The sequence below is a fragment of the Chrysemys picta genome, chromosome 7 (genome assembly GCF_011386835.1).
Source record: "Chrysemys picta bellii isolate R12L10 chromosome 7, ASM1138683v2, whole genome shotgun sequence".
Classification (NCBI taxonomy): Eukaryota; Metazoa; Chordata; order Testudines; family Emydidae; genus Chrysemys; species Chrysemys picta.
The window spans coordinates 23524288-23536476 of record NC_088797.1 but is presented as its reverse complement, the minus strand read 5'-3'; the positions used below and the strand labels follow the sequence as shown (position 1 = coordinate 23536476).

At 45.6% G+C, this 12189-nt stretch overlaps 1 protein-coding gene across 2 annotated transcripts; it reads left to right on the top strand.

The window, feature by feature from the left end:
• Positions 1-699: 699 nt before the first annotated feature.
• Positions 700-11457, top strand: HMCES (5-hydroxymethylcytosine binding, ES cell specific). 2 transcript variants are annotated; one of them, XM_008168005.3, is made up of 7 exons: positions 700-859; positions 2585-2781; positions 4759-4902; positions 6088-6207; positions 7144-7304; positions 7949-8141; positions 9570-11457. In XM_008168005.3, exons 2-7 carry the CDS (start codon positions 2599-2601, stop codon positions 9771-9773), a joined length of 1005 nt encoding a protein of 334 aa, XP_008166227.1. In that variant the 5' UTR covers positions 700-859; positions 2585-2598; the 3' UTR covers positions 9774-11457. The 2 variants fall into 2 exon arrangements, with proteins under 2 accessions (XP_008166227.1, XP_008166228.1); XM_008168006.4 differs by having other exon boundaries at positions 723-921.
• Positions 11458-12189: the final 732 nt, after the last annotated feature.

Genomic DNA, 12189 nt, shown 5'->3' with positions numbered 1-12189 from the left:
CGCTGCATTTGCAGCAGCACTACGGGAATTGCAGCAAAACACAAGGCTGAGTGGGCAGCTGTCCGCGCATCCTGCAGGCACAGAAGGGAGGGCTCGGGAAGGCCTTTGCCAGAGATGTGTAGCTGACCGAAGGGCGGGGAGCCAGGAACGCTCATTCCACCAGCTCAAGCTGGCCCCCGCGCTCCGATGCGGTTGATGAAATGGCCTCACCACCTAGGCCTGACTGAGGGGTTACAAGGTGCTTGTACAGAGCGCTACTGGGGGCAGGTTCGTGGCTGTCGGGTGCATCTGGGCTGTGCCCAGAGCCCCACAGCGGAGCAAAGCTGGGGGCCTACAGCTCGAGAGAGAGAGAAGGCAGATCGAGGCACAAGCTCCCCTTCCCTCCCCACCCTGGACAGCTCCCAAACATGGCCCTTCCCCCAGCCCTAGGGTGACCAGATTTCCGATTTTATAGGGGCAGTCCCGATAATTGGGTCTCTTCCTCTTATATAGGCTCCTATTACCCCCCCCTCCCCTACCCAGCCCTTACATAGCCCAGCCCAGCGTGGGGCCCCGCGTGGAGCCCGGCTCTCCCGCAGCGGGTCAGCTGGGGCTGCGCACGGGGCAGGGAGAAGCGGGGCTACCCCCGCGCTCACCCCCTGGGGAGCGGAGCCAGCCGGGACCAGAGGCGCGCGCGCCCCCCTCCCTCGCCAGGCCGCGGGGCAGGCCGCGTGCCATGGGCAGAGCCTTGCGGGGCGCGGCAGCACCCCCGTCACGTGCCCATCGTCGCCCACTCACAGGCGGCGGCTCGGACTCGGACCCGCCCCCGCCGGGCTGTTGGCGGCAGCAGCGGGCGGGCTGAGGTGTCGGTAACGGCCGGGTGAGCGGGATCGGGACCTACGCTGGGCTGGGCGGCGGAGGAGCGGCCTGTGGGAGATCGAGGCGAGCCCAATAGAAATCCTCCATGGGGCCAGCGTACCCCCGGACAGCCCCCCTGCAGCTTCCCGCAGTCCCTGGGCAGGACCCCCCCCAGCGGAGACCCCCTCAGTCCCTGGGCAGGAACCCCCCCCCACAACCCTCTGCCCCCCACCGGAGACCCCCTCAGTCCCTGGGCTGGAACTCCCCCCCCCCACAACCCTCTGCCCCCCACCGGAGACCCCCTCAGTCCCTGGGCAGGACCCCCCCCAGCGGAGACCCCCTCAGTCCCTGGGCAGGACCCCCCCCAGCGGAGACCCCCTCAGTCCCTGGGCAGGAACCCCCCCCCACACAACCCTCTGCCCCCCACCGGAGACCCCCTCAGTCCCTGGGCTGGAACTCCCCCCCCCCCCCCAGCCCTCTGCCCCCCACCGGAGACCCCCTCAGTCCCTGGGCTGGAACTCCCCCCCCCCCCCCCCCCCCCACAACCCTCTGCCCCCCACCGGAGACCCCCTCAGTCCCTGGGCAGGAAGACACCCACCCCCCAGCAGCCTCCCACCGGAAACTCCCTCAGTCCCTGGGCAGGAACCTCCACACCCCCCCCCCCCCCAGCCCTCTGCCCCCCACTGGAAACCCCCTCAGTCCCTGGGCAGGAAACCCCCCCCCCACAGCCCTCTGCTCCCCACCGGAGACCCCCTCAGTCCCAGGGCGGGGAGCCCTGCACCCTTCTCCCCTGGCAGGGAGCTCTCCCAGCCCCTTTCTCCCCCACCAGGAACCCCCACAGCTCTCTGGCAAGGAGCCCTGCAGCCCCCTTCCCTGCCTGGAACCCCCTACAATTCCCCCTCCCCCCACCAACAGCCCCTCTCAGTCCCCTGAGCAGGAATCCCCAACCCCCTCTCTGTCTGGGCAGGGGACCCCCTTTTCCATACTCCACCAGGCAGGCCCTCAAATCACTCTCATAGTGAAAGACCTCAGTCCAACAACCAGTGATCCAGAGTAGCAGTTCCCACTCTCCCTTTCCCAGAGCTGTGCTGCTCGGGGCCTCCCCTGACTTCTGATTCCTGTAGATTTAAATGTATGGTTAAAGTAAATACAGGGGAACAAAGGGCTCCCCCAGCCTGTGTCCGGGGGTCTGTTTCAGTGGATATAGTGGGCAGCAACACCAATCCATCTTATTTTTTTCCCAAGGCACCTATTCCTTCTGAGCATCATGTAACAATTAAAGATAGCTTTGAGCATGTGGCCTCCCAGCCTCCCCTGCTCCACTGAGTGTTACTCAACTGCAATCCTTAGTCATCCCACTGAAAGAAGTGTTAACATCATAGATGGAGGAAAAGGTTTGGGGGCATCAAGTATTAAAAAGCCCATGGAACTATGTGGTGTGTATTAAATATGACACTTCAGTCACTCGCCACTTGTTCTCTCATCTGTTCATTGTATGCTTCCTTAGATTATTAAAGTCTTAGGGCCTTTTTTTACAATATCCAGCAAACTTTTGGGCTCTGTAAATAATAAACCCCTGACACCTTGCCATAGAGTGGACAAGAGGCTGAGTCCTAGGGGAAGACATGCATGTATAGTAAATTGCTCCTTTTGTATCCAGTGTGAAGGAGAAATGTGATCATGCTTTGTCACCTGAAGTCAGATTTGAGGCCATTGTTCCACAGCATATAATGTCTTCTTCCTTTAGGAAACTTGTGAAGAATGTGTGGGCGCACGGCCTGCGCTCTGGGAGCAGATCGCATCCGCCGGGCCTGTATGTACCGTGATAACCATGGTAGAACAAGACAACCTGAATGGAGAGATGCTGATAAATACAGCCCCTCCTACAACAAGAGTCCCCAGTCCAACAGCCCTGTGCTGGTTTCCCGACGACACTTCGAGAAGGTAACCTTCAAGCAGAACAAATTACTCAGCATGCATTATGGTGCATCGTATACAATGACTAGTAGTTTGAAGGGGGGTAACTGTATATTTCACAACTGTACTTGACCAATTTGGTATAAACGTCTTTATATTTTGGAGCATCACAGTTTGCAGCCTCTTCAAGACTTAGTAGTTTAGTTTTAGTTCTGTATCTCCAGACTCCTACTGCTAGTATGTGCTTTGCAGGAATTCATACTGACATTTCAGGCTTTTCAGTACACGTGCTTGCCATATTAATAGTTCCGTATGTGTTCCCACTTCTACAGTAAAAAGGTGTTTTAAGTTCTGCTGAAATGTCAGGAATTAGTTATTTGTTACAACTGCTTAGATTTGTAGAACCAGAAATGTTTAAAGGTGAAATTTAAAAATATTAACACTTTATCATCAATACAGCTGCACAGCATTTGAAAACTACTTCCTCCTTTACCTTTCTGCTTAAATACTATACTCAAAATTCCACAATTCTCCTGCAATAGCTGATGAGATCACAAAGAAGAAAAAGATGGTGCTTGAAACATATCTATTTATTATTTGTATTATTGTAGTGCTTAGGAGCCCCATTTACGGACCAGGACCCCATTATTCTAGGCGCTATACAAACATAGAACAAAAAAGATTGTCCCTGTCTCAATGAGCTTACAATCAATGTGTAAGATCAGAGACAACAGATGGATGTAGGCAGACTGACGGAGGAGTACAAGGAAACAATGAGATGGTATTGGTCAGTATGATAGGTAGTGGTCTCAAGCATACCAGCAACCTAACTATTAACACAGGCAAACATCTGATCATCCAGTCATCTTTATTAAACTACTTTCCATGCTTATTCACTATTTGGGGACAGTGTGACACACTGTATTTACAATTGTTGATGCAGAAACAATTGGATTTGTGCTTTTCTTTGCTGCTTTCTGTTCTGCTTGTAGGCTTGAAAGGTTTTACAAAACTGAAGGCCAATAGAAATGTTTCTGTGTAGTTTTGTTCATTGGGAACTTTTTTTAACAAACCATTTCCCTGTGGTATTAGCCACCCAAACATTGCAGCTTTTGGCTAGCACCTGAGAATCAGAAAGTGAATTTGACTAGAAGCAGAAGTGAAACCCACAGTCTGTTTCCATTGTCAAAGCTGAGAAAAAATGCAAAAATGTGAACAGTGGAAGTAAGTTAGACTTTAAAAATGCTCAGATTATTAAAACAAAGTTATTGTTTGTAACGTTTGTAAGATTGTTTTTAAATAAAAAAATATAAGGAACCTAACAGTGTCCTTTTATAATTATTCACTGCATTGGGGAAGGCCCTAAGATGACTATGTTGTTGGGACTTTTTTTAGTAGGACAGAATGTATACTATGCTTAGAGTAGAAGATCCCTGAATAGTACTAGTTAAATACAAATTGCAAATTTACTATTATACGCAAATATTGTATTATATAGTGAATGTTCCTTATAACCAGTGGGGTTTATATATTTTTTTTAAAATAGCCTTATTGCATATTGCTGGGTCTGAAAATTAATCCCTTGCATATTTTCAATGACTTTCTCAGAGGAGTAATAATTACTGATTACTTTTGAATCATTTTTCGGTTGCAGTCACGTATCAGCACAGAGTATATTCTCACACCCATACAAAACAGAAGTGATAGAATTGCAAAGAAAAGTAACTAGCAGAACAGCAACCAAAAGTTTCTTTCTTGTCAGAAAGTAACCTTTCTTCGTAAAATATAAGATGTTACTTTAATAAGTTATCTGTAAGCTCCTCTTTTCTTGTTAGGCTCTCTGCCACTAGTTGTAGTGAGTGAGTTTGCTGGGATCTGTTTGTAGTCTCCACTATATAATGGAGAAGGCAGAGAGCTACAATATGCGCTGATTACTTTGTAATTTGCTGTCTGCTCCTGTCTTGCATGTACTGGCATGAGGTGCTTTTCTATTTTCTGTGACAGGATGCTGACTCTTCTGAGCGTGTCATCGCTGCTATGCGCTGGGGGCTGGTCCCAGCCTGGTTTAGAGAAGCTGACCCTTCCAAAATGCAGTATAAAACATCCAACTGTCGCAGCGATACCATGATGGAGAAACTCTCCTACAAGGTAAGTTTACAATATTACTGCATTTAATGAGTCTTGAGAGAAGGAAGATTTTATAATCATCAGCTCCTAGCAGTGCTACTAAAGACTTGTAAACTAGAGATCTAAACCTCTTCCTAACAAGAATTGGACACCACCACCCTGTTGCACAGAAAATAAATCCTTCTGAATGACACATTGTAAAACCTAGCATCTCTATTTCATTGAAATAGAAGAACCCAACAAACGATAGCTTTTCGTATGCTGTATTTGACCAGGTGGCTTTCAGATAACCCACTGTTTGGTTCAAGTACAGTTCAGACTGGAGAAAACAAAGGCATTGGTTCTATAAAAAGAAAGCTTTGGGAATGGGAATAAAATACTACTTGAAATTAATAAAAAGCTTGTCTGTTAAGCCAATTGAGCAGCAGCACAAAGAGCTCCATAGGTAGACTTATCCTGGCCCCCCTCAGCCGGAAGGTGGGTGTATTGTTTGGTGGGAGTCTATAAAAGGGGGTTCTGTCGTGCTCTAAATGACGGAAGGTGAGAACATGAAGGATTATTTTGTCTTACTGCTCATAACCTTCAGTGAAATAGAGACTTTCAGAATTACCCTGAGTATTACTTGCAGAACACCTACAACTTAATTTTGGTGTGGGGTGGGGACTTAGGTGCCTATCTCCCATTGATATTAATAAAAGGGAGTAGACGGAGTGCCCATTACTACAGTGACATATTTTAAACTAAATTAAACTTCCTAAATGAGTCGGAATAGAATGACTAGATTTCCATCTTGTGCTAGTGTGGAGTATTCATGCTGCCACCACCATGTATTAATGCATTTTAATTCTTAGGTGGTTAGGGGACACTACTAGATTACTATGTATAAGACACATATACAGTAATTAACTACATAATAAGGCTCTAACTTCCTCAAGAGCCTTTAGTGGTGGCATAAACCCTGATAGCAGAGCATAGTTTTATGTGAGCAGAACCCCAGTGTGGATCTACAGCTTTTATGTCTATGCTTTTTAGGATCAGTTATAGAATACGAAAAGGGTTATAAAGAAATGTGTTCCCTATACTTCAGCCATGGCCTTGTCCTCCCCTCCTTCTCCCACCCCAACAAACATGTTTCTTTTATTTTAATACCTCCCAAGCTGCCATCTTCTTTGATTTGTGACATGGTCAAATCTTCTCTTCCCAAAGGGACCTCTGATAAAGGGCAGGCGCTGTGTAGTGCTGGCAGATGGATTCTATGAATGGCAGCAGCACAATGGAAAGAAGCAGCCCTATTTCATTTACTTCCCACAGCCCAAGCAAGAAATGGTACTGGATTCTCAGCAACAATGTTGTTCTAATACTCAGCAGTGCAATATAGCACTTTTTGGTTGGAAAAGGCTTTAGAAATATTAATTAGTTGTCACTTCTCCTGAAGAAAAACTATTTATTTTGTAAATTCCTGCTCACTCCAGCTGTGTTCGTGATTGAGGTTCAGGCATAGGATATTGGAGACAGTGCAGCTTGAATGTGTGGTGAGGCCTAACTTCCAGGCAGGTGGAAAGAGGGCTTTGGCGGTGATGGAAGATGTCCCGCAGTCACGTAGTCATCCCCTATATATTGAAGTCCTGAAATGCAGAAAGATTAACTTCTCTTGTGTTTGGAACTGTTGCTGTAATGTGTGTTTGTACACCCAAAGCTGCAGTCTGTGCATGGCCTTTGGATCTACAGTGTGCTTCCCATCACTGTTCTAATATAGGGCTTGATCCTGAGAAGTGCTGAGCACAAAGTGCTCCCATTGAAGTCAATGGCCCTTGCTAAAATTTCACTGAACAGAGTTCTGAATAATCTCAGACACTCTTCTCGGCCTGTTGTGCTTTCTCCCCTTGTTATTTATTTTTTCATGGAAATGTAATCTGTTATATGAAATATCTTATCTGCTACTGTTGCTTATCCTTTCTCTCCTGTGACCTCACAATAATTTTCAACGTAACAGTTTACAATGCACAGGTGGAGGATATTGACTTTGAGGGGGGAAAAGTATCAATGTAAGATGACGCTCCTAATAAAGTTTTTGGGTAAACATCCCTAGAAATAGAGAATATTAATTAAAATAGCAAATGAGGCATGGGTAGCTGAACTACACTGGTTTTCAGTGTTTTCTGTGAGGTATCAGATAGCCTTTAAATATCTTTGTATTGAAATTACCTAGCATAGGAAGGAGGTTAGGAAAGATTGTGATCATTCTGTATCTTTCTTTTCCAGGCAGATGGGAAAGATGATGATGAAGAGTGGAAAGGCTGGAGGTTACTCACCATGGCTGGGATTTTTGATTGCTGGGAGCCCCCTGATGGAGGGGATGCATTGTACACCTACACCATCATCACAGTAGATGCTTCTAAAGGCTTAAGTGATATCCATAACAGGCAAGTGAGAATGACTGGCTGTGGCTGGTAGAGTTCAGGATGGCAGAGATTAGTGGGGAGTGTGTGGCAGAAAACCTTCCCTTTACTTCTGTGCTGTGTGGAGCAGGTAGTGTGACTGTATTCCCCTACATACATAGCCTTGGTGGCCAAGAACACACAGGCCAGAAATTCTTCCATGCTTTGTCTACCTGATCCCCTTAGAGAAGTACATTAGAACATTACTGACTTGTTTCAGGTCACTGAATCTTGCTCTTGCCATAAATCACTGTGTTTGGCCCCTTGCTGGTAGCAATAAGAATTAAATTGCTCATAGGGCTGCCTAGTGATTGACAGACCCTTTGCCTCCTCTGGGGAAGCAGGCTGCTTTGGTGAAGTTAGCACACTGTTTGCCTCACAGAAAAACATTGTATTGCTTAGTTCTTTCCCCACGGCTTCAGAAATGAGGTCTGTGTGCCTTCTAGCCATTTCTTAACATGATAATAGTTATTGCCAACACAGTTAATCCCCAGATAGCTGGAATCTGGATTATGTTAATTCTGGATCTTTGTTTGGCTTTCACCCAAATCACTCAGTCCTGCGACATGGCGGATAAGTTGTGTCTCTGTATGTGGTCTTAAGATTTCTGCATCTCCTCCCATGTTTAGGATGCCAGCTATCCTGGATGGGGATGAGGCCATCAGGAAATGGTTGGACTTTACAGAGGTATCAACACAGGAAGCCCTTAGGCTCATCCACTCCACAGAGAACATTGCTTTCCACCCGGTTTCCACTATAGTAAACAACTCCAGAAACAATACACCAGAATGCCTCGTTCCCATTGGGTTGGGACCAAAGACGGTGAGATCTGATGGTTGACACAAATCAGACTTCCCTACGATAATACTGTTTAATAATAATAAATAGAATTGTACTTTGTCCTCTGTCTAACTGGGGGTTCCGCTGCTCTTTCCAAACATTAATGAATTAATCCTGCCTGTGAGGTAGATAATTTATACCCATTTTCATAGATGCATAGATTGTTCAGGCTGGAAGTGCCTTTTGCAGAGGAGAAAATGGAGGGCCAGATTTAGGGGCAGGTGACTCAGGTGACCGCCTGGGGTGCTGGGCTTAGGGGGCAGCAGGCTCGGGGGGTGCTGTTTTTGTTAATAACGATAAAAGGAAAAATAGAATGTTTGAAGTAAAATATAAATACAGATTGCAGATCCTAGGCATGCAAATTTATCATCTTATATGACTGGATAAATGATGCATCAAAGTTGTGAAATGGGCTACAAATGCAATAAAAACAAGATACTCAAAAGTTTAACAAATGGGGGGAGGCCACTCCATAGAATATAAGAGAATAAATCACATGTTTTGTTAGCTGTTCATTAGGGGCTGGCAGCTCACTCAGCGCCTGAGGATGAGAGGTAGATTATGCCATATAAGATGCTTGAGCTACCCCTTCTAACTGATTCAGGATGGCTCTGAGAAACTCCCAAATCAGGGAGTGTTATTTACTCCTTCTCATAACACAAGAACTAGGGGTCACCAAATGAAATTAACAGGCAGCAGTTTAGAACAAACAAAAGGAAGTATTTTTTCCACACAACACACAGTCAACCTGTGGAACTCCTTGTCAGAGGATGTTGTGAAGGCCAAGTCTATAACAGGGTTAAAAAAAAAACTAGATAAGTTCATGGGGGATAGGTCCATCAATGGCTATTAGCCAGGATGGATAGGGATGGTGTCCTTAGCCTCTGTTCGTTAGAAGCTGGGAATGGGTGACAGGATGGATCACTTGGTGATTACCTGTTCTGTTCATTCCCTCTGGGGCACCTGGCATTGGCCACTGTCGGAAGACAGGATATTGGGCTAGATGGACCTTTGGTCTGACCCAGTATGGCTGTTTTTATGTTCCCAAAGGCAGCCATCCATCCCCAGTTGGAGAGAGGGTCACTGCAGTGAAGGCCCCTCAAGGATTCCCATTCCTTTTCCTGCTCTTCCAGAAATAAATCATGTTGTAAAGTCTCAGGATCACTCTGCTTAATATGGTATATTCTTTCCTGAATGGCATTTAGGATTAATCTGACTGGGACTTCCATGGGGACCTTCTGCAAGGCTGTGTAACTGTAGGGAGTGATGCTGCTGCTGCACCTTCCCCATTCTGAAACTGGACCCAGCTCATTGACTTGGTACCCATGTGGGCATTTTCCGATGTGCCTTGAATATATGACCAGCTATTTCTGCGGTTCTTGTTTTTCTTATTGTAATTTGTCCTCCCAGGAAACCAAAGTCAGCACTAGCAGCAAAATGATGTTGGACTGGGTGAAAAACAAGTCTCCCAAGAAAGAGGAAGATGATTTGCCCAGATGGTCCAGCCAGTTCATCCAAATCACTGCACCCAAGAGAACCAGTGCAGGCTTAATGCACCAGTGGCTGAAGAAGGAAGAAGGGGATCCTTGTGCAAAGAAGCCCAAAACTCAATGAACTGACTTTCAGTTCTGAGTTCCTAAGCAGATGCAGCGTGTTAGCTTGTTAGATCCTGCAGACTGGTAGTGAGACTTCTGTGACTTTGTTGCATTGAGCGTTTAAACATGATCTCTAGCACTGATGTGATTTTGTAGCTTGTTGCCCTTCTTGTGCTGATGATTTACTGATTCAGGAGAGCAGTGTTTGTTTTTTAAAACTTTCTTTCTTGTCTTCCATTAGCAGGGACATAGATTTAATGTGCAATGCTCACCTCCCATCAACTTTTTCACTGCAGCCTAGTGGTTGGCACTGACTTGCCTTGGGAACATTTATGAATCAGATACATGTGTGAGAGGCACTAAAACCCAATCCATGCTCTTCCCATTGGATGAGGAACAGAAAAACTGCATGGAATTCTTTCCTGCAGTGGTATTAAGCTGGTTCTCCTTTGTGTTAATTCTCCTATATAGTGTCTGTTCTATACAGATTATTTTGGACTTTTGATGTTTTGATGCTTGAGAACTTCTGCAGCTGAAAAAATGAACAAAAGAACCTATGTTAAACTGGTATTTAAATCAGAGACAGAGCCCCATTTTCCAAGGCCAGGAAATTCTGGGCTAACACTGCCTTGCTTTGTGTCAGCTCAGCAACATGTATGGGCCTCTGCATACGGGTTCCAGAACAGTGGGATCCTGATGTCATATGTGGAAAGGAGAATGTTCAGCATCCTGGAAGCAAGTGCCATGGGTACAGGTGCCTTTTAAAACTGAGGAAGCATTCTACTGTGGAAATGGGGAGGGGTGTGTGTGTGTGTGTGTGTGTGTGTGTGTGTGTGTGTGTGTGTAAATAAGAGAGAAATGCCTTGTTAAGTCAGTTTTGCTGGTGAAAGTAAAAAGTGGCCTTACCTTTAAATCCTTTTCCATGCTCATTGTCCCATTTCTGACAGGCTGACCTGCCTTTAAGGAGTCTGTGCGCTATTGTCAAGGTCTGCTTTGAAAACCATTCTCCAGTGGTATTAATATGGAAGACTCTAGAAATATCCCCTCAAATTTCCCACTGTTGCTACCACTGGTGGTAGCAGTGGAAATTATAATGTAGGCATGAATCAATATTTTAACCATGACACAATGGTAAAATGGCAGCATATTGTCTACACCAGACCTCACGCTGACAGTAGCAACACTGGTAAATTTAGAGAAAAAAGTCCTGATGTTCAGAAGTACTGAGTGCCCACAGCTCCAAATGAAGTCAATAGAAGATGCAGGTACTCAGTATCACTGAAAAACAAGCTTTAATGTGTTAGCATGACCTTAGAGAGCAGGTTCCTGGGAATTACTGGGTTTAATCTGTCTCCTGTGGCAGCCATAACTCCTAGCTTTATTGTTTTTTGTGGGGAGTTGTGTGGGAAAACTTGTCTTGGCCATAATGTTTGTGCAATCTTTTTATTAATAGGATTTTAAGATTTAGAGAGTATTTTCTGAATTCTTGATCCAGAGAGGGAACAATCACTCTTTTGAGTAGGTAGATCACTGGATTGTCACTAAAGTATATATTTTTTGTCTTTGGGCTGGGACTTGAACAAACAGTGAGAGTCAAATGTTAGAGCAAAGCCCTTAGCATGTGGGAGCTCTCTGGAGAGCATCACTTGTTTGTATTTGAAGTAGTAGTTTGTAGAAAATAAAAAGCGATCAGTTGGCTTGTTGTGATGTGTCCTTGTGTGAGTCTGTCTCTCTGTACTTGTTATCAATCTATACTCATCCACTCCACAAGCAATGTGAATAATGTGTCTTCCTCACCCTGGGGAAAAGAGCGACTTCACAGAGTATAGTGAGCTGTAAGACTTTTGGCTGGATAAAGTTCCTGAAGAGGTAAGAGTTTATTTACAAATTAAAATATTCTCAGAAGGCAGATTGATGGCTCCACTCAGAATTGCTTTGTTCTAAGGGAGCTCCACAGATGCTTCTTAGCCGCTGTGGAGAGTCTTGGGGGATGGGCAGTTGAGCAGCAGCCCTTGGAGTTTCGAATAGGAGTGTGGTGAGATACAGTACCATTAAAACAGGGAGAACCAAATCCAGGCTGCAAGGAAGTGAGTTATTTTAAAAGTATCAAACTGTATCCAAGATATATGAGAATCTTACGGTAACCCGTTACATTACATTCATTGGGAAATGCTCCATTGAGCCCCATTTCTGACACCTTTGAGGAGCTAGGGAATGTCTCCTGCTAGCTGATCAGTAGTTTGGGTGGATTTAGTGTTTCCCCTTGTCTATGCTTAATGTAAACTAGCCAGAAACAGGTTTGCAGTCTATTTCCCTATCATTGCCATCATTAATCTCTCAAGACAAAATAATTTATTATCTAATTTCAGTCCCATTCCAGACTGGAAGAATCAGAGGGCTTGTTTCAGGGACCACAAATCTGTTGCCTCAACACC

Bases quoted from the DNA above. Each gene is read 5' to 3' on its own strand.
- HMCES (XM_008168005.3), top strand. From the start codon at position 2,599: ATGTGTGGGCGCACGGCCTGCGCTCTGGGAGCAGATCGCATCCGCCGG. The intron at 2,782-4,758 runs GTAACCTTCAAG...TTTCTGTGACAG, and splicing joins CCCGACGACACTTCGAGAAG to GATGCTGACTCTTCTGAGCG. The intron at 8,142-9,569 runs GTGAGATCTGAT...TTGTCCTCCCAG, and splicing joins TTGGGTTGGGACCAAAGACG to GAAACCAAAGTCAGCACTAG.